A 23,104-nucleotide genomic window follows, 5' to 3' on the forward strand; every position below is an offset into this window, starting at 1 on the left:
TTCACCTGTACCTGGGCAACAAAACACTGGAACAAATTATCCCAAATGGCCTAAAAGCTTAGTTTGGCTAAAACACACATTCACCACAGATAAGAAAAATGCCAAAATCCTAATCCTGCAATCGTTTGGAAACTTTAAAAAGATCATTACATAAAGGAAGCCAAGAACATACTTCTAAAATATTTATTCCAAAGGCTCTGGAGATATACAGCAAAAACCAGTGTTACTAATATTTAGGATTGTTTAATTAATTCACTGCAGAGGCAGGGAATGTTGACACTTACTGAACAGGTTAAGGTGACAGCCCCTGTTCTGGTCCTGCCGGCTTTGTTCAGACCACAGACAATTTTCGCGCAAATAGGGTTGCGTAAAAGAGAAAATGATCAAAGAGAAAATGCGAGCCTCGCATATTGACTGGTCATTTTATCTTTGTTGCGCAACCCTATTTGCGCTACAATCCGCCTGTGTTCAGACACTTCTCTGTACATACATACAACTATATTACAGGAACACGTAGGTCAGCTCTGTGTGGTGCTCTGTAACCGTCACCTTCAGGATTTCCCTACACTCTTCTGCAAGTATCAGACCATTTAGGGACCTCTCATACACAACAGACACATTTACTCAGACAATACTGTCAAGTCTCTGAAGGCCTTGTTCTTATTGATTAGCTGGCTGAGTATGGTTTTACACGGTTTTTACCAACATTCCAGCAATATCACATGATTAGCAATATTTCAAATTATTGGAACAAACTCAACCAAACACACCAATAAGATCACTGTAAAGCTTTATAGACCTAATGAGAGGATTGTTGGAACATTTAACGATCAGTGAAGATATTGTCTAGATTAACAAATTTTCTCTTTTAACAAATATGTAATGGGTCATTTATAAAATGGTGGGCTGCTGAAAGAGTCTGCGAAAGGTATCCTGAAAATCTGGTAATTGCTAGGGGAGGGTAATGACTGGCTGAGTATGGTTTTACGCCGTTTTTAGCAATATTCCAGCAATATCACAGCGGGGGACACCAGAAATGGGCTTCACAAGTTGTACCCATGTGGGGAATCGAACCCGGGCCTTCGGCGTGACGAGCGAACGCTTTAACCACTAAGCTACCCCACCGCCCCCGGGAGGGTAATGAAGAATACTACAGTAATTGTCTAAATCAAGGGTGTCCAGATAAACAAAGGCCCGTAATGTGTCTTAGTCTATACCAGCAGTCATCGCTGAATATCTCACATCTGAGAAACAGTACCCGATCATAATGCATCCCTCATCCATGAGAGTCTACATCCTCAACATTAAACATCGTCAACAAGCACCCATCAAGGATGACCCTGAACATCTCAACTGTTTGTCGTGAGAAGGCTCATACTGCAGACTTCAGCCTAAGGGACTGCTTATAATTTATGGATAGGGGGGTGATGATGGTTTAGAGAGGGGTGTGTGTGTGTGTATGTGTGTGTGTGTCACCCATTGTGTACACATGTACTAGGGGCGTCAGCAATTTTGTACATAAAAATATTAAAAAATTAACCCTATAAATTATTGTAGGGGATGGGGTGGAGTCTGGTGTCATATATTTTGTACATGACATGCAGGGGAGGAGGAGGAGGAGGGGCACACTTTCTTACTTTGTACATAAATTACAGGGGGCTCATTCAAATTGTACATGCTTTTCCATAAAAATCACCATCACCCGACTAGCCATACATTATGAACGTCCCTAACATATACTGTGTCCACACCAATATATCAATGTGTGCTGACATAAGCTGTAGCCATGTTTTTCTTGGAGACAAGTTGAAAAGCAGCCATTCATCACTGTCCATGGTCAAGTTACCCTCACTTAGTGTATGAACTTGCTGTGAATATTTGATCAGTTTGTGACCTTGAAACCACGTGTAGATTACATGACAGAATGTCATGACACATGTTACATGACAGGTGCTTGTATAACCGAACATTTCATTGGTCTGAGGACTCGCTGGTTCAAACTATTGACTGCACCACACAGCGGCTTTTAGTTGACGATGAAGATACACACAGATGGACACTGAGTAGCTGCACATGAGATGAATACATTAATGTTGAATCATACAACTCACATCATAATTAGTACAAAATTATTTATATACAAGACAAAAAAATAAATTCTACAAGGACAACAGACAGACATATGTCAGTTATGGTGTATTAAACCGCCTCGATATTTTTTTGTACATACAAATTTCAACTCACAATAAATAATAAAACAAAATGAGAAAATCAAGGGAGATAATTCTCAAAGATAAGCAGTTTGACAGTGGGCCACATGTGCCCCTAAGGAATCCATGGTCTCCCTACAAGTAATTATTTGTTCAATAATATCAAGGTTCAGGTTGACCCCAACTGCTGCTATGTTCAACATTAGAGAGACAATCTTATCCTTGTGCTTATCAAATTGAATGTTTTCTGACTGACTGACTGAGTTTGGTTTTACGCCGCTTTTAGCAATATTCCAGCAACATCACGGCGGGGGACACCAGAAATGGGCTTCACACATTGTACCCATGTGGGGATTCGAACCCGGGTTTTCGGCGTGACGAGCCAACGCTTTAACCACTAGGCTACCCCACCGGCCCCAATGTTTTCTGAAATACATGTAAACAAATTTAAAACTTACAGAATACTTGAACTCCTGAATTTACAAACACTAATGACAACATATCCCTAAGTCATTAAAGATATGATGTCAGCATCAATTAAACTTTAATAAGAATATTTCTGTGAGCAAAAGCAGAGCATGAAATTATTATGTTTTGCTAAAAATTTTGGCATTTGAAAATAAATGCTTCTTTAAATGCTTACAAGGTGATAAGACACAAAAAAACACAACAAATTCCACTCAATGCAGTACAATTTGTAAATTGACAAAGTATAAATAATACAGGGCTCCGAGACTGATACAAGAAGTAAATCACTTTACAAGATTAGGACGAGAACAGTCTTTGGTATGAGTTACACACAATCATTGTTGACACACGTCACCAACAGACCAATATGATACTGGTACTACTCCAGAGAAGGTAGAGATCACCCAATTCTTTCCTACTGCTAGAGTTTACCATTATGACAGATAATCTCTCGCCATATGAAAGAATAAGTTATTCTTGGCCATCTTGTGAGCTGTATATCTTATTTACACATACAATATTACTTCCACAACAGAAGCGCAAACACGGCCACAGCATTTACAGATGATGTTTTCTGAGTTAGGCTTGAACTGTGCTGATAGTCTGGGATTTGAAACCTGTGATTGGCGCCAACTGGCAAGGAAGACCACCCTGGAACATCTCGGGTTAAATTGTACACAAACTATCTTCGTAGTTTGAAATTCTTCCCACAAATTTGGCATATTATATGTGTGTCTGATGTTATGTAATGCCACACTCAGTAATAAAATTCCATAGTAATCGTGCATAGTAATATATGGAGGTTTAGAGGACTGACAGGGTTGGGTATTAAATATTAAATATATGTGCCTGTTTGATTTGTTTTCTGAAATCGTAAGTTAGCAAACAAACTTAGCTCCAACATGATTGACACTTACAATCATGTTCCTGTTCCTGTTCCAGGTCGTTTTCATAAAAAAACTCAGTAACATACACAAGAAATATAGATGTAAAAATCAATTTTCAGTAGGGGCGCTTATAGATTCAGTGCCTAGTGATTGGTCTCGAAGTTGGTCTTAGGATGCTCGCTGATACAGCAACAGGACGTGTACAACATTAATTCTGTTGATATATAATATTCTACATATAATTGCAGATTAATTCATAATTTGAACTTTGACAGATATAAATTTGTAGACAAAGAAAGTCTTGGGACTGACTAGAATCAACTTGAGCATGACTTTCCTAGATATGCATAGAAAATGTATGTCTAAAATTATCACAAAAATTAACTACATCAAAAATATATAAATTTATCAAAGATTGAAGAGTGTTTAGAGAGAGATTGAACATTTGTTGACAAATAATGGACAAATTAAGCAACCTTTACACAAACATCAATGTGTTATCTACATAAGCCCTAGAATAGTAACGACAAAAATGCACGTCTCTTAAAACAGAAACATCCCTATTGCTGAAAGTCTTCATCATCTCCGATAATCCAGGTATTATGTCACCACTCCATTAGGTCAAACACCCTGGACCTATAACCAATGCAACTATCACGTTGGACATGACGAATCCCTGTCTCTGTTGTCAACAGCCTGGCTCTGTGGAATGTCAGTTTTTTACTGTTTACTGTGATAATGGACTGAAGTTTTAGTGATTCCGTCATCGCTTTTACTATACATTTGTTTTGAAAGGAAATAATTGATTTTCTAACCACAAATAGCTGCATTAAAAAGCAACATTATCTAAATTACCTCAAGGAAACAGTGTCTGCAAGCTTGTGTGAAATGGCTAGTCGTGACTTGGTAAGATTCCTGCACACATGGTTTCTAAAGTAAGATCACAAGCAAAATTGTTTCTAGACTATCAACTAACATATTGTATAGAAAAAACCCAGTTTGTAATAAAAACCAAAATATAACGAAAAGGAGCCCTGAGACTTTCTTCATTTTCAGAACTATGGAAATCTAGACTTGCCACATAATCTAGACTTGCGTGGGCTTTCTTGGATATGTTTGTTTCAGGGTCTGTATTTCAGACTAAATTTTTTCTTAACCTTCAACAATTTGAATAAAGGTATTATGTTCACCATAGGGTTGCAAATACACTTTTAATTCCTTATTACAACGGAAACACTGTAGCTAAGAAGGTCTATTAATAGAACAGAGATGAGTCATTACAAGAGCATCATTGTTCCCACTTACTTGTTCTTGATCCCATAAAGTGGAGAGTTCATTAAATGCTTGTACCAAAACTAGGACTGTTTGTAGAAATACTGGTGTGGTCACATGTAGACACAAATATTGCATAAAGAAATGCCTTTGTTTTCTATTAGTCATGAAAGTGGGCTTTATGCATTATACTGCATGCTGCAATACAACATGATATATAGATTATACTATACAAGGTACCTGACTATCCATGCATATGTAGACACAATTAATGTCATCATATACCACACACGGTCAGTACAAACTGACATTGTATCAGTTCTATACACACAGTTCTATATACACAGTTCTATATACACAGTAACATGACACATATATCAGCTGCATGGAGGATATCACACGCTATACACACATGGAGCTCGGACTAAGTTTATTTCTGGAGTGGTCGTTTGGGTGATATAGTCTGGTCTTATTGTTAGAAAAAAACAACAGCAACCAGAAAAATATATTCCTGACTTTAAATACACGTATTCTGAATAGGGGACGGGCATGAGTGGGTCAAGGTCAGGTCTAGGTCAAGGGTTGGGTCAAAGGTAAGTATTGAACAGATCTGGGGAAGGTGAAGGGTAGGTCAAGGGCAGGTTGGGGACAGGTGAAGAGTAGGTGAAGGGCAGGTCGAGGGTAGGGGAAGGGTAGGTCAAGGTCAGGTCTAGGTCAAGGGTTGGGTCAAAGGTAAGTATTGACCAGATCTGGGGAAGGTGAAGGGTAGGTCAAGGGCAGGTTGGGGACAGGCAAAGGGTAGGTGAAGGGCAGGTTGGGGACAGGCTAGGGACAGGCGAAGGGTAGGTGAAGGGCAGGTGAAGGCAGGTTGGGGGCAGGTGAAGAGTAGGTGATGGGCAGGTCGAGGGTAGGTCAAGGGCAGGTCAAGGGTAGATCAAGGGTAGGTCAAGGGCAGGTCAAGGATTGTCTTCAGTTTGTTTTTCAGCAGTGAGATGACATTGCACTTGATGAATATTATGACTCACTGATGTGAAGAGCATGGAATGGAACTATTACCAACAGAATCAATTGAAATCAACTGAGTAAATATCAAATAAAACCACAGCATCCATTGTTGATGTTCTTTATGTTCATTCAGGTGACAATACCACAGAAATCCTAAAAACACAAATGCAATAATACCAAGATGACAAGTCATCCCCTGCCCTTTTGAATATCTGCATAAAACCACAAAACATGACATATATAACATAAATAATGAAATGCATACATCACAAGACTAATTTTCAGAACATCAAACTAACTCAACATTTTTTAAAGTTACTACTTGCATAAATTTACAAGGAAATTTAACGTTAATCAACACATTCTTAATTGATGTACTTAAGTCTTGCAGGTAAGGGGAGGTAATAGATAATGGACTGTCTACTGAAGTATGTTAAATACACAGCCAGTTTGTTCTCGACGAATCTGGTTTTTATTCTAAGTCAATTAATAGCAACACTGTCAATACAAGAGGTGAGTGAGTGAGTGAGTGAGTATGGTTTAATGCCGCTTTAAAATATTCCAGCAATATCATGGCAGGGGACACCAGAAATTGGCTTCACACATTGTACCCATGTGGGGAATCGAACCCGGGTCTTCGGTGTGACAAGCGAACGCTTTAACCACTAGGCTACCCCACCGCCCCATACAAGAGGTTAATTTAGGACTTGAACTTGTATGAAGTAACTGTGTTAAGGTTTCTCAAATTGTGACAATATCAGGTCTGGATGATAGATGGACACACAGCATTGGTAGACAGATGACAAGTGATCCCATTATCTACTGGCCAAGTTTCATACACGAACTGAAGTATTCAATTTATGTGCCTATAGGAACATCTTTCTGTGTGAATGATGGGTCTTCTGACTAACATTTGAATAAATCTGGAGAATCTTTGAACTTCAATTCCAATCAAGATAGGTTATATGAATGTTTTAATGTTAAAACAAATATATATTTGCAATTACTTTCATTTCAACTCCAACCCATTGGATTAAAAGAAAATAATCAATATATTCCTGAAACATATTAAACATTGTGATCACAATAAAAATGCCCTTGTTGGTAAATGTATGAAAGTAGATGTGAATTGATATTTACAAGGAGTGAGTGAGTGAGTGAGTGAGTGAGTGAGTGAGTGAGTGAGTGAGTGAGTGAGTGAATATGGTTTTACGCCGCTTTTAGCAATATTCAAGCAATATCATGGCGGGGAACACCAGAAATGGGCTTCACACATTGTACCCATGTGGGGAATTGACCCTGGGTCAACGGCGTGACGAGCGAACGTCTTAACCACTAGGCTACCCCACCACCATTTTACAAGGAGCTGACATTAATCAGTGCGTGAGAGTGAGTGAGTGAGTGAGTGAGTGTGTGATTGTGCTTTTGCCACTTTAAAGTGTATTCCAGTTATATCACGGCAAGTCAGCTTAATGCTGGACAAAAGACCGAGGTGAAGTAGGTTTATTTGTTTACCAGTTGGTGTAACCCACAGAACAGATATCGAGCTGACATTTGAAACACAAAAACGGTGCACTGTGATTGGAACCAACGACGCTAAGTTTCTGGAAACCAAGGACACATCTCTGCACAGCCAGTTGTTTTGCCGAAGACAACTGAGCAGCCTGTGCCCAGTGTTTAATGATGAATGATTAATGAAAAAAAATGTCACATTTTGATGACCTAATTCTTGTAAACTAAAATCTGTGACATAAATAATTAAGACAAGGTATTTACACAGTGAATTATGATGTTATGATACAATCACATTGATAATGACAAAACAATCACATGAACATGACTGAGACAAACATGTTGATTCCGGCAAGAAAGACTTGATTGAAATGAATGTTTCTATCACAAAGGTACGGTCTGACATCTTGTCAAAACATCAATATAGGCATCAATGAGCAATATTGTATTACAATGGGATGGGGGTTCGTTGAGGGACACGTTGATGATGATGTGAATGTCGTCGACACATTGCGCTGATGAAGCTGCGCCTCTTGTGCGGACGATACTCATATCATGCACGTCCATGACCTTGGGATCAAGTAGTCGACGAAACTATCCTGAAACAACAACGAACACTACAAGTCACATTGTGCCTTCACAAAGTCCTACTCAGTATATTGTGTAACACTTCACTCAGCCATAATTCACCTACATAACAGCATCCTGTAAATATAGATCCATACTAGAGAGTACAGTGACAGAAAACCAAGCCATGTGATTCATTTGGGTGCACCTGCCGCAACTATGATTTGACAGGGCAGAGACATGTACTTATTGAGTTGACAGGGCAGTAGACGTGTACTTACTGAGTTGACAGGGCAGTAGATGTGTACTTATTGAGTTGACAGGGCAGTAGACGTGTACTTACTGAGTTGACAGGGCAGTAGATGTGTACTTACAGAGTTGACAGGGCAGTAGATGTGTACTTACTGAGTTGACAGGGCAGTAGATGTGTACTTACAGAGTTGACAGGGCAGTAGATGTGTACTTACTGAGTTGACAGGGCAGTAGATGTGTACTTACAGAGTTGACAGGGCAGTAGATGTGTACTTACTGAGTTGACAGGGCAGTAGATGTGTACTTACAGAGTTGACAGGGCAGTAGATGAGTACTTACTGAGTTGACAGGGCAGTAGATGAGTACTTACTGAGTTGACAGGGCAGTAGATGTGTACTTACTGAGTTGACAGGGCAGCAGACGTGTACTTACTGAGTTGACAGAGCAGCAGACGTGTACTACAGAGTTGACAGGGCAGTAGATGAGTACTTACTGAGTTGACAGGGCAGTAGATGTGTACTTACAGTGTTGACAGGGCAGCAGACGTGTACTTACAGTGTTGACAGGGCAGCAGACATGTACTTACTGAGTTGACAGGGCAGTAGACGTGTACTTACAGAGTTGACAGGGCAGTAGATGAGTACTTACTGAGTTGACAGGGCAGTAGATGTGTACTTACAGAGTTGACAGGGCAGTAGATGTGTACTTACTGAGTTGACAGGGCAGTAGACGTGTACTTACAGAGTTGACAGGGCAGTAGATGTGTACTTACTGAGTTGACAGGGCAGTAGATGTGTACTTACAGAGTTGACAGGGCAGTAGATGTGTACTTACTGAGTTGACAGGGCAGTAGATGTGTACTTACTGAGTTGACAGGGCAGAAGACGTGTACTTACAGAGTTGACAGGGCAGTAGATGTGTACTTGCTGAGTTGACAGGGCAGTAGATGTGTACTTACTGAGTTGACAGGGCAGTAGATGTGTACTTACAGAGTTGACAGGGCAGTAGATGTGTACTTACTGAGTTGACAGGGCAGTAGATGTGTACTTACTGAGTTGACAGGGCAGTAGATGTGTACTTACTGAGTTGACAGGGCAGCAGATGTGTACTTACTGAGTTGACAGGACAGTAGACGTGTAATTACAGAGTTGACAAGGCAGCAGACGTGTACTTACAGAGTTGACAGGGCAGTAGATGTGTACTTACTGAGTTGACAGGGCAGTAGACGTGTACTTACAGAGTTGACAGGGCAGTAGATGTGTACTTACAGAGTTGACAGGGCAGTAGATGTGTACTTACAGAGTTGACAGGGCAGTAGATGTGTACTTACTGAGTTGACAGGGCAGTAGATGTGTACTTACTGAGTTGACAGGGCAGAAAACGTGTACTTACAGAGTTGACAGGGCAGTAGATGTGTACTTTACTGAGTTGACAGGGCAGTAGATGTGTACTTACAGAGTTGACAGGGCAGTAGATGTGTACTTACTGAGTTGACAGGGCAGTAGATGTGTACTTACTGAGTTGACAGGGCAGTAGATGTGTACTTACAGAGTTGACAGGGCAGTAGATGTGTACTTACTGAGTTGACAAGGCAGAAAAGCGTGTACTTACAGAGTTGACAGGGCAGTAGATGTGTACTTACTGAGTTGACAGGGCAGTAGGCGATGTACTTACAGAGTTGACAGGGCAGTAGATGAGTACTTACTGAGTTGACAGGGCAGTACTTACTGAGTTGACAGGGCAGTAGATGAGTACTTACTGAGTTGACAGGGCAGTAGAGTAATTACAGAGTTGACAGGGCAGCAGATGTGTACTTACTGAGTTGACAGCAGGCGTGTACTTACAGAGTTGACAGGACAGTAGATGTGTACTTACTGAGTTGACAGGGCAGCAGACGTGTACTTACTGAGTTGACAGGGCAGTTGACTGGAGGGCAGTAGATGAGTATTTACTGAGTTGACAGGGACAGTAGATGAGTACTTACAGAGTTGACAGGGACAGTAGATGAGTACTTACTGAGTTGACAGGGCAGTAGATGTGTACTTACTGAGTTGACAGGACAGTAGGCGTGTAATTACAGAGTTGACAGGGCAGCGTTATTACAGAGTTGACAGGACAGTAGATGTGTACTTACTGAGTTGACAGGACAGTAGATGTGTACTTACTGAGTTGACAGGGCAGCAGACATGTTATTACAGAGTTGACAGGACAGTAGATGTGTACTTACTGAGTTGACAGGACAGTAGATGTGTACTTACTGAGTTGACAGGGCAGTAGACGTGTTATTACAGAGTTGACAGGACAGTAGATGTGTACTTACTGAGTTGACAGGACAGTAGATGAGTGTAATTACAGAGTTGACAGGGCAGTAGATGTGTACTTACTGAGTTGACAGGGCAGCAGACATGTTATTACAGAGTTGACAGGGCAGCAGACGTGTACTTACTGAGTTGACAGGACAGTAGATGAGTACTTACTGAGTTGACAGGGCAGTAGATGTGTACTTACTGAGTTGACAGGGCAGTAGACGTGTACTTACTGAGTTGACAGGGCAGCAGACGTGTACTTACTGAGTTGACAGGGCAGCAGACGTGTACTTACTGAGTTGACAGGGCAGCAGACGTGTACTTACTGAGTTGACAGGGCAGCAGATGTGTACTTACTGAGTTGACAGGACAGTAGATGTGTACTTACTGAGTTGACAGGACAGTAGACATGTACATACTGAGTTGACAGGGCAGAAGATGTGTACTTACAGAGTTGACAGGGCAGTAGATGAGTACTTACTGAGTTGACAGGACAGTAGACGTGTAATTACAGAGTTGACAGGACAGTAGATGTGTACTTACTGAGTTGACAGGGCAGCAGACGTGTAATTACAGAGTTGACAGGACAGCAGACGTGTACTTACTGAGTTGACAGGGCAGTTTTTCCTGGCATACCACTCCATGCTGTACAGACACATCAGCAGACCATTGCCAATGAACAGCGCTACCCACAGAAACACATTCCAGCTCCGAGATGACCCCTTGTCCGTCAGGAAAATAAAACCAACTGCAACAAAGTTAAGGTTTCTTTTCATCATGACCAAACTGACAGAATGTTGAAAGGATAAAATTTCAGAGAATCCTCCATAGTCATCTTTAACAGAATGGTTAAGGGTAAGTACACATCTTTTAATGACCGCCTACTTTATTAAGTGAGTGAGTGAGTAAATATTGCTTAAAGACACATCAGCAGTATTGCAGATATTCAAAGCTTGTTAGTTTCAAAAGCAGTGCACTTTGCATCTTAACTTGATCTTTAAAGGCAGTGCAGGTATTTACCACAGTAGACAGTCATCTTTAACTCAGGCAATGTACCATTTGTCTTTAACTCAGGCAATGTACCATTTGTCTTTAACTCAGACAGTGTACTAATCGTCTTTAACTCAGACAGTGTACCATTCGTCTTTAACCCAGACAGTGTACTAATCGTCTTTAACTCAGTGTACTATTCGTCTTTAACACAGACAGTGTATGATCATCTTTAACTGATAGCAGTGTACTAATTGTCTTTAACTGATGGCAGTGCACTAATCGCCTTTAATCCAACCAGTGCACAAATCGCCTTTAATCCATGCAGTGCACTAATCGCCTTTAATCCATGCTGTGCACAAATTATCTTTAATCCAGGCAGTGCACAAATCGTCTCTAACCCAGGCAGTTTACCAATTATCTTTAACCCGGGTAGTACACTAATCATCTTTAACCCAGGATTGTACTAATCATCTTTAACTCAGGCAATGCCATTGGATGTTTCCGGGCCTACTCACATCCTGCTCCAGCAAACATGACAAAGAGGACTGGGTAGAAGAAGCCGAAGGAGATGATGAGGACATATTCATGGAAGACGGCGGAGATGAGGAACACCAGGGCCATTGCTGCAGCTCGGTTCTGGTGGCCGAACAACTGCAACATAGTCCAGAACATCATGACACTGTTTATAGGTGAGTGTTTTAGTAGATGGTTGAGTAATAATAATAATGGATAGCATTTATATAGCGCTAATCTCCGAAAGGATTTTCTGAAAGGAAAGTTTGTTTAAAACAGAATGTTTTTAAACCGGTCTTGAATGAACTTAGAGAAGGGGAACTGCGGAGTTCATTTGGGAGAGCATTTCAAACGGAGGGCGCACTGTATTTGAGAGAGCACTGTCCTGCTGACTTTAAGTTGTACTTAGGGATTTTTAACATTTTCTCACTGGAAGAGGTGAGGTGAGGTGAAATTGGGTTTAACGTCGTGCTTGAGAATATTTCGCTCATATGACGACGTGCATGCGTGTGTATGTGTATGTGCGGCTGCTTGTACTAGCCCAGACTTAAGCTGGTTTTATAGTGCCAGCTCACTGAGATTAGTGAGATACCATGCCGCAGTGAAGCATGAATACCCCACTCAGACACATTATACTGACTCCAAGCCGACCAGTCCTTGTTGTACCCATTAATGCCGAGCGCCAGGCAGGGACCAACAAGTACCATATTTTAACGTCTTTTGGTATGACGCGGTCGGGGATCGAACCTGCGACCTTCCGATCTCCGGGCGGACGCTCTAACCACTACACCACGGAGGCGGTTTCACTGGAACAGGGGAGAGTTTGTAGCGCTTTGTAAATAGAGAGCTCTCTGAACAGGTATGGTGGTAGTGAACCATCAAAATGGCGAAACATAAGTGTTGCGATCTTGTATTTGCACCGGAGCATGATAAGCAGCCAATATAGATGCTGCAGCATGGGAGTCACATGATTGTACTCTGTCTCTTCATCACCGTTCTGCTGCTGTGCTGTACTGAGACGAGAGCGATCTCATCAAGAGGGAGACCAAAGAAAATCTGAATTCAGTAGTCCGGCCTTGAAGTGATAAAGCAACTTACAAGATTGAGTGAGGGGAGTGTGTGTGTGGAGGAGTGTGTGGTTATTTGATCGAATGGTTGAGTAAGTATTTGTGCTTGTCATCTCCAAGGGGCTCCCAGAAGTGTCCTCCATCACTACCGAGAACCATGGCCACCATCACCACAACCCTGACAGTAACTACATGGCCTGTTCTGACTATAAACCTCCACAGAGCTCCTAATGCACAACTCCAGTAGGGATGTACGGCCTCGGTAACTGTGGGCAGCAAATAGTGTTATTCATTGTTACCATAGGATGCATGGCCAGCTGTACCTACCCTGCAGAAGTCCTTGTAGATGTAGGTGTAGAGCCAGTCATGTACGACGACGTTCCAGGTGCGGTAGTAGTTGGAGAAGGTGGTTGAGTTCCACCAGTCCTTGTAGAAGAGGCGGTCCCCGAAGCGAAGCATCTCAGCAAATGCATTCAACCAGGAGTGCAGGATGGCAAAGAAACCTGAGAAAGAAAGACATGTCAGTCAGAAACTAGTGAGTGCATGTTGTTTTAGGCGAGTCAGCAATAATTTAGCTGTGTCATAGTGGGCTGAAAATGACTTAGATCATGCAAACCAGGGGAAAACTATTATGAGCAACAACCACCCAACCTCAACTTCCCAGCCAAATGCCAGTCACTGAATGTTGTTATAAACCACACTAACCCTTTAACCATTAGGCTACCCCACCCCAGCACTGCATTGCAGCCATATCATGGTGATCAGTACTTGAATCCGAGCCAGGATGACAGAGGCTTGCCACCAAACAAGAAACAAACACGTGCTGTGGAACTTGAGTGTGTTTGGGTTTACAACTGTTTCTGGCAATACTCAGACTGTATCACAGCGGAGAATACAAAGACATGGTTTCATACCAAGTAACCATGATTGGAACAGAACATGGCACCTTCAGGCAACATGCCATACAATGACATAATACCAATGTTATAGGCTTCACACCTTACCAATAAATACAACCAGTATTTCAGGCAACATGGCATACCAAAATATGGCACCAGTTGTCCTGGCAACATGGCATACCAAAATATGGCACCAGTTGTCCTGGCAACATAGCATACCAATATATGGCACCAGTTGTCCTGGCAACATAGCATACCAATATATGGCACCAGTTGTCCTGGCAACATGGCATACCAATATATGGCACCAGTTCTCCTGGCAAGATAGCATACCAATATATGGCACCAGTTGTCCTGGCAACATAGCATACCAATATATGGCACCAGTTGTCCTGGCAACATAGCATACCAAAATATGGCATCAGTTGTCCTGGCAACATGGCATACCAATATATGGCACCAGTTCTCCTGGCAACACACCTTACCAATAAACAGCACCAGAGTTCCAGGCAGCATGCAGCCAAAAGCTGACAGCATCAGGGCCTTGGGGGTGACATGATCCTTGTTGAACTTCCGGAAATATGGGATGCAGAATCTCTCGAAGATGTAGTATGTGTACATGAGACAGGCCAGCACCTGTGTGAAGTTGCTCACCACGTATTTCCATCGAATACTGTGAGTTCTAAAACACATTCAAATACAAATTGATCATCTTGAATCACCATCTAATAATCTGATCATCTCCCTGATACTGTGGGAACAGAAACACCTTAAAACACAGACTTAATCATCATAACCCAATATTGGGTTTGAACTGAAACACGTTCAAACACAAATTGATCATCTTAAATCACCATCTAACAAGTAGACATGGTCATCAATATCCCCACCACACGGTTCCTGCTTTTTAACTCCACTACGACATTCATGTCCTGAATACACATACCAAATAAGTTTTAACTATCTGTAACGGTTACTGAGAAAATCTGTTCCCATTGATCTAACGTGCATCAAGTCAAGAAATGCATGACAAGGGCCGTAACTCTGTAAAGAATTGTAACACAGTTTCCATTTTCGAACTCCATCAAGGCATATGTGTCCTGAAAACACATACCAAATTTGGTTTCCCTATCTATAATGGTTTCTGAGAAAATCTGTCCCCATCATCTTGGACGGCCGGAAGGACGGCCGGAGCTCAAACCTATATCCCCCTCACTTCATGGTGGGGGATAATAATCTGATCATTACAAATCTCCCTGATAATGAGGGTTCTGAAACACACATTTGACCCCCATGAACCACATACCTGGGGTAGGAGTCCCTGTAGATGAGGGTGGGGGCAAACAGGAAGTACAGATACTTGGAGAAACCCGGGCACCGACTATCACTTGTCGGCATCTCGTCCCCTGAAACAACGTACACAGTTGAACTACTTGCCTTTCTGAAAACATTTACACACATGTAGTTTGTTGTTAGAGTATAATTACAAGATTTCAAGGGATCTCGAAAGTCATTAGAGACAATCTGTTCTTTGAAAGATATGGGATTTTTGACAGAGAACTCTTTCCACAATTCTAATACAGTTCTAAGATTAGTTCCACACATTCAAAGTCTGCAATACACATGTACTTTACAATGTCTGGGACTTTAATCTACTTGCAGCATCATTTTTGACAGCTTTTATGTATTCCTATATTATTTTATATAGCTGGTAGCATTAATCTGATCACTAGGGGTAGCTGAATGTGTTCTGAATATACTCAATAAGATATTGTTGAAAATTTGCAGAGAACATACCAGCCAATGTACAGTACCTCTATTACAACAAATCATCGAAAATAATTGGTTAGCAGCCTGAAATGTTCCTGGTTATTTTGTTAATTAAAGGGTTTTTGGCAAAAATTTCATATCCGAGGATGACAAGTATGTAAAACATAAATAGAGGTATTCAAATGTGTGGCATGCATTTTGGAAATGTCCCCTAAATATATTGTTGCTGGAATATTGCTAGAAAGCGATTATGAGAAAACATAAACTTGGTCAATACTCAGTCAGTCAGCTATTACAAGGACTAGTGGAACAGTCAACCTCTATTACCTTCAGATGTTACCTCAGAATCCTTGCTGTCATCTTTCTTGTGGTTCAGTAATCGTACCATATTGGTACGGACAAAGGCGTGGGTCTTCATGCATAGGCGTAGCTGCAGGGAAGAGAAATACACTGACATGTCTTCAAGCTGTTAATCGTCGCAGAGACAAACATTGGCAATAGTCCTGACTACTTCAAGCACACAACCAACATCACTCTACGGTGCAATAATCTTCAACGTAACCTTAAATACTGAGTGAGTGAGTGAGTTTAGTTTTACGCCGTACTCAGCAATATTCCAGCTATATGGCGGCGGTCTGTAAATAAACGAGTCTGGACCAGACAATCCAGTGATCAACAGCATGAGCATCGATCTGCACAATTGGGAACCGATGACATGTGTCAACCAAGTCAGCGAGCCTGACCACCCGATCCCGTTAGCTGCCTTTTACGACAAGCATAGTCGCCTTTTATGACAAGAATGGGTTGCGGAAGACCTATTCTACCCCGGATCTTCACAGGTCCCTTAAATCCAGAAGGTCAGGTAGTCTGACCACAGGATGGTCTAATAGGGGTCACATAATTAACTGCTTTCCATAACTAAATCCTGACTTGTGGTCATATTTTATGGCAATTGTATTTCTGCTTCACACATAACCCACGTACAGCCACTCCTAAAGAAAACCAGGTGGTTAAAATGAGGGACCTGGTTCTTGATCGAACCATGATGTCATTGGTTGAATCATTGGCCAGTATTCGGTTAATGCCATGACATAAACTGTTGTCCGTCATTGAGTACTGTAAATCATGAAATTAATGCGAGCATTTTATTAATGCGAAAAATGTGCCTGTACTCTTCTCGCATTATTATAATGACACATTTCAGTCTGACCATGTCTGCTTAATAAAAGACAGAAAACGTAAATCTGTTGACACTACACATTACACCAATACAGGTCACTTCCTCATTACAGGTATCTCAAACCACATGTAATTATCACTGGTTACAATCACTGGTCATTGTTTAAAGTCACTCAAGCACATCAGCCAGACCGGACATTCTCCAGCCACTTGTTTGTTGTACCTTGGTAGATGACTTGTGTCTTTGAAGTCGGATTATATTTTTAAATGTTGTCATAAGACAAGTAGTAGCAAGCAATCACGTGATCAAACATGGCAGTGTAATCAAAACATAGTCAGCTCATTTCCATTCATTGCTTAACAAGCTCAATTCAGGTTATTTGGTAAATAACAAGTGTGAAAAGAAAAGAACAACACCAAAGATTCAGGGTGTCACATTTTATCATCAACACAGATTCCTGAGCTCGCATTAATTTCGTGACGCATTTTAGACTAGACTCTCGCACTCGCATTAAATTCGTGACGCATTAATTTCATGATTTACAGTACTTCATTCAGTAATCAGTAACAACACTTACCTGTTCACAGGCGATAATGAGGGTTGATGCAGGTGGCAGTTCATTCTCTGTGACGTATTTGATCGGCAACACCAGGAACAGGCACTCGTACAGGATGTACAACACCAGCCAAATGTAGTCCATCAAACCTGAAACAACAGGTCAAATACACAGGTGTTATTTAACAGGTAAAAACAGAAGGAGTCCTACTCCAAACATTTCCTGAATGCTTCTAAAATTTCCCATCAGAAACATATATGATGAATCATTTTGTCCACATCAGGTGAGATATGCCTGATGCAGTACTACTTTAAAATATCTTATAAACAGTCATGAACTTAAACAATATCACTTCTGGTTCTACAAAACACATGGCCAAAGCAGTATGCCTCTAACTTGGAACCAGTTATGAACACTGCTGGTTTAATGACCTTGACCTCTAGTCTCTGCTATGAGGTGAGGTGAGGTGAAATTGGGTTTAACGTCGTGCTTGAGAATATTTCGCTCATATGACGACGTGCAAGCGTGTGTATGTGTATGTGTATGTGCGGCTGCTTGTACTAGCCCAGACTGAAGCTGGTTTTATAGTGCTAGCCCACTAAGATACCATGCCGCAGTGAAACATGAATACCCCACTCAGACACATTATACTGAATCCGAGCCGACCAGTCCTTGTTAATACCCATTAACAGCGCAGGACAGGGACCAACAAATACCATATTTAAACGTCTTTTGGTATGGCTGTCGGGGGATCGAACCCATGACCTTCCGCTCTCCGGACGACGCTCTAACCACTACACCACGGAGGCGGTCAGTCTCTGCTATGAACTGCCAAGAGATCATGAATTAAAGATCTGGGCAAATTCCAATCAGAAAAGCTCCAGATATTGTGATATTGGTAGGGGTGCTCTTCCCATCGAGTGACCATGATGCTCAGTGTTATCCAATCACAAGCAAGAACATTACTTGTTGCTCTGGTTACAAAATATACCAAACAAACAATACTTCAAGAATCAATGTATTTACAAGACATCTATTGTGTTAAAGGAAAAAAAAAGAAGTTATGCCTTTAAAACAATTCACAAATGCTAAATGGTTGGAGGAGAGAAATATGACACTGTAAAAAGACCACAACCTACTCCAGTAGTCTCTTATCATCATATCAACTGGAAGTCTTACATACTTATCATTATTAGTCAATATGTATTATACACTACTTCCTGGTGACAATCAAGGGGAGACAACTGAGACGTTCTCAAAATTATCTCTCCTTCGACTATCATAATGAACTTCTTTGAGTGGCATTTTAGAAGTTGGGAAGTACAATATAGAACAAACTTTATGGATAACAACTTCTTTTTATTCGTGAGTGCGACGTTTCGATACAGATTCTTGTACCGTTGTCAAGCATAATGGAACATGAAGAAGGGGGAAGTGTATATATACTGGATGTAACAATGTAACAAAGAAAACAACATAATTAACATAATTGGCTAGGCAGAAAGCTGATGAAGCCAGAGAGTAGACAAAGGACAGGCGTGGAAGCCAATGATGTACAAATAATAATGAGATGTTTATACAGCAGAGTTTATACAGTAGATTGGGCTTGGTGGATGAGTGCATCATAAGCGGATGGAATGAAGTATCCTTGGTCTCGGTTGATGGTGGGCTTTTGGCGTTTGATGTGGATGGCTTCGGTGAGCTTGGCGTTTAGTGAAGTCTGTTTGTTTGTTAGAGAGAATGGTGATGTCAGACCACTCTATTTGATGATTGGGGCTTGCTTTGATGTGGTCGGAAATGGCTGATTTTCTATATTATCATAATGAAGGCAAAAAGTATCCCAACTATATTTCACTTGGGTTAATAATATCCTGTCAGCAGAAAGGTGATTACACCCTGTCAGGGTGTGAACTGACATCAGTAATCACATGTATAACATAGACCAGGTGCAATGTTTCACTGTACAGGCTAGAAAAACATTTTCAAAATTATTTTATATGTGTAGGATAAAGCATGACTCCGAGGTCTTACTTCTCTCCACCCGATGGTCGAGGGCTTACTTTCCCAACCATAACCGAGGAGGAGTGCTTTATTATACATATAAACCGTCAATGATGGATAATTAGATGATCATGTAATGAAGCTACATAACAGTAACCGAAGCACTAGTAAAATCAATTGAATGACAGTAGGCCTAACTATAAATAGATAATTCAACCCTCGTTCTTTGTCGGCCCGGTGGTTGTGAAATATACAGTTCCAATCCTGCTAGGGAAAACATTTGCACATTTAAGTTGATCTTTGACGATATTTTTCAATTGATTTCAAACACTAACATATCATCTGAATTTGAATGTTGATGTTAATATAGAGTTAGGAAAAAGTAAAACCTGGGAAGAAGTCTTACTTACAAAAAGTAAAACTGGGAAATAGGTCTTACATACGAAAAGTAAAACCTGGGAAGAAGTCTTACTTACAAAAAGTAAAACGGGGAAACCTGGGAGCAAACAAAAACCTAAAATGCGGTAATTCCGGGAAAAGAAGCCATGTCTAATATATAGTGAGAAGCACCCTTCAGGTTTATATGATCACGTTAAGACACTGCCAAGTAGATCAAAAGAAAATAATTAGAAGTCTTGATCTTAATTAATAGACTTAAAAGGCAAGGAAAAGTGTGAAATAAACTTTAAGATAAATGGCAAATGTAAAAAACTTATGGGTCAACAGATTCACAAACTGTGAAACATTTCGAAAAGGATTTGTCACATAATTATGTTATCACTTTCAATCACCAGACAGAGAACATATACCAATATGAGGTCACTGCTTAAGATAACAGTCTCAAGAAGGTGCAAGTGGAGGAGTTATCTCCCTGTAGTGCGACTCACGTGGTTTGCCAGGGACTCGATTGTTTGACCAGTAGTAGAAGGCGGGGTACACCACCAGCAGCGTACTCAACTTCATGCACACCCACAACGCCATGACCTTGGGCAACTTGCCAAGGCCCCATTGTATGAGGTCAAAGTCAAGGACGAGCCTGTCGAAAACAATGCAGAAAAAACTGTGATAATATGACTATAATGGAGAGAGTGTCTGTTTGTTTGTTTGTTCAACACAGCACTCAGCAACATTCCAGCAACATTCCAGCTATATGAAGGTTGTAAATTATCAAGTGAGTGAGTGAGTATAGTTTAACGCCGCTTTTAGCAATATTCCAGCAATATCACGGCAAGGACACCAGAAATGGGCTTCACACATTGTACCCATGTGGGGATTCGAACCAAGCCAACGCTTTAACCACTAGGCTACCCCACCGCCCCGTAAATAATCAAGCCTGGACCAGACAATCCAGTGATCAACAGCATGAGCATTGATATATGCAATTGGGATAGAATAAAATAGAATAATACTTCAATGCCTTTTCATGAATTTGTGTTACATCTGCAGGGCTACTGACACATTAGAGAGATACCAAACATATTTACATAAATTCTTTGATTTAGGTATCTTCAAATTTGTTTAAGAGAGATATGGTACTTGGAATAAAGGATGTACGGGCTCTCTTAGTTTTCACAATTGGAACTTTGTAGCGGCGGCCTGAAGGGAGGAGGTTGTATTCCGAATTTAAGTAGTGAGTACGGTCAGATATGATTTTGACAGACATGTGTCAACCAAGTCAGTGAGTCTGACCACCCAATCCCGTTAGTCGCCTCTTATGAGAAGCATGGATTGCTGAAGATCAATTCTGACCTGGATCTTGATGGGTTAATGGAGAGAGTGAATTTGGAAAAAGAGCGAGAGGGAGGGGAGATGAGAAGATGTATATTTTTAATGTTTGTTGTTTTGCTTCACACATGGAAATATTCCAGTTGTATGAATCAGATAATCAAGTGACTGATGACATGAGAAATGACCTGTGACATCAGAAATGATGAAATCAACCAACTAAAACTGACCACTAGATCCCTTTGGTTGCATCTGACCAGTAGAGGGTTTGGCGAACATATTCTATTCAGGTTTCGAAGTAAACTGTTATACCCAAAAAGTATTTCAATTTTCTCCCTGACCTTTGTTCCGAAAACTTCACATCATAAAATACAGTAGAATACTTTTATAACGAACACGGAAATAACGAACTGACAGCTTTAGCGAACTGTTTTAAATGTCCTGAATAAAAGTTATATTATCATATAAAAAAGTGAATAGCGAACTACGGATATAACGAACTAATTTCAGTGGTCCCTTGGAGTTGGTTATAAAGGTATTTTACAATAGCGCAGTAAACATGTCCGTGGCTTACCTGCCTTGTTCCACCCAGTCGAAGATGATGGTATTAAGACTAAAAACTACGAGTATTGCAACAAATATATGGTAGATTGTTCTTATATGGTTGATCTCGAACAATTCCCTGAAAACAGAAACAGGACCCATGTATTACCATAAATATATTCATATGATTAACATCTGAGGTGAGGTGAAATTGGGTTTTACGTCGTGCTTGAGAATATTTCGCTCATATGATGACGTGCATGTGTATGTGCAGCTGCTTGTACTAGCCCAGACTTAAGCTGGTTTTATAGTTCTAGCCCACTGAGATACCATGCCGCAGTGAAGCATGAATACCCACTCAGACACATTATACTGATTCCGAGCCGACCAGTCCTTGTTGTACCCATTAATGCCGAGCGCCAGGCAGGGACCAACAAGTACCATATTTTAACGCGGTCGGGGATCGAACCCGCGACCTTCTGCTATCCGGGCGGACGCTCTAACCACTACACCATGGAGGCGGTCGATTAACATCTGAACAGACTACGCATTTTTGTGCCCATGAATATAGAGTATATCAGGATGTTCATGAACACAATCAAACCATAATAAAAATACTGTTAGTCTTATTCTCACTGTGAATATTATGAATGTATGTAATTAATTAAGCATTTATTCATTAGCAATCCTATCTGTATCATATGCATAATTCACATACAAAAACAAAGTGAATTTTTGCTGTTGAAAACAAAATTCAACAAAAATGATGAGATCTTAAAGGTCCTTTTATATTTAAGAATCTCATGTATAGATCACTAGTTGATGTCAATCTGAAGATTCTCAACCATGTTGGCAACAGGTACTTTCATTTGTTTGTTTTTTGTTTAACACCCCACTCAGCAATATTTCAGCTATATGGTGGCGGTCTGTGAAGAATCAGAGAAGGATTGAGTGAGTTGGGTTTTACACCACTTTTAGCAATATTCTAGCAATATCACGGCGGGGGACACCAGAACTGGGCTTCACACATTGTATCTGAGAATGAAAATCTTTATCAGGGCGAATAATTGATTTGAATGTTCATCGCTCCAGGCAGAAGAGAGGAATCTGTGATGAACCAACAACTCTTATACTCACGTTAATACTGATCGACGATTTACGAACACTTTATCTGGAAGATCCCCATCTTTCCTACTTTTGCTGAAAAGTTTATGGAATTGGTATCACCATGGTAACACAAGTACATATTAACAATTACATGAATGGAAATAACTAACATTAACTTCGACATTTTAGAATTAGAGCCAGTTAGTTGTATTTGTTAACCAGTTGCCACAGAGTAGACCAAACCTATCAGATAACATTCTTAAGGCAGGAA

The 23,104-nt window shown here is 40.8% G+C and overlaps 1 protein-coding gene across 3 annotated transcripts in view; it reads right to left on the reverse strand.

The window, feature by feature from the left end:
* Positions 1 to 7,331: 7,331 nt before the first annotated feature.
* Positions 7,332 to 23,104, reverse strand: part of LOC124279265 (sterol O-acyltransferase 1-like) — a 34,341-nt gene continuing 18,568 nt past the window's right edge. For all 3 annotated transcript variants that reach the window (XM_046715087.1, XM_046715086.1, XM_046715088.1), the window contains 11 exons: positions 22,864 to 22,926; positions 21,758 to 21,865; positions 20,346 to 20,494; positions 17,479 to 17,606; positions 16,063 to 16,151; positions 15,258 to 15,359; positions 14,437 to 14,633; positions 13,380 to 13,555; positions 11,988 to 12,123; positions 11,085 to 11,227; positions 7,332 to 7,953 (listed from right to left, as the gene is read on the reverse strand). In XM_046715087.1, the coding sequence (XP_046571043.1) occupies positions 7,903 to 7,953; positions 11,085 to 11,227; positions 11,988 to 12,123; positions 13,380 to 13,555; positions 14,437 to 14,633; positions 15,258 to 15,359; positions 16,063 to 16,151; positions 17,479 to 17,606; positions 20,346 to 20,494; positions 21,758 to 21,865; positions 22,864 to 22,926 (1,342 nt within the window). In that variant the 3' untranslated portion in view covers positions 7,332 to 7,902. The remainder of the gene's footprint in view (positions 7,954 to 11,084; positions 11,228 to 11,987; positions 12,124 to 13,379; positions 13,556 to 14,436; positions 14,634 to 15,257; positions 15,360 to 16,062; positions 16,152 to 17,478; positions 17,607 to 20,345; positions 20,495 to 21,757; positions 21,866 to 22,863; positions 22,927 to 23,104) is intronic.

The sequence above is a fragment of the Haliotis rubra genome, unplaced genomic scaffold (assembly GCF_003918875.1).
Source record: "Haliotis rubra isolate DU_JTF1 unplaced genomic scaffold, ASM391887v1 Scf249, whole genome shotgun sequence".
Lineage (NCBI taxonomy): Eukaryota > Metazoa > Mollusca > Gastropoda > Lepetellida > Haliotidae > Haliotis > Haliotis rubra.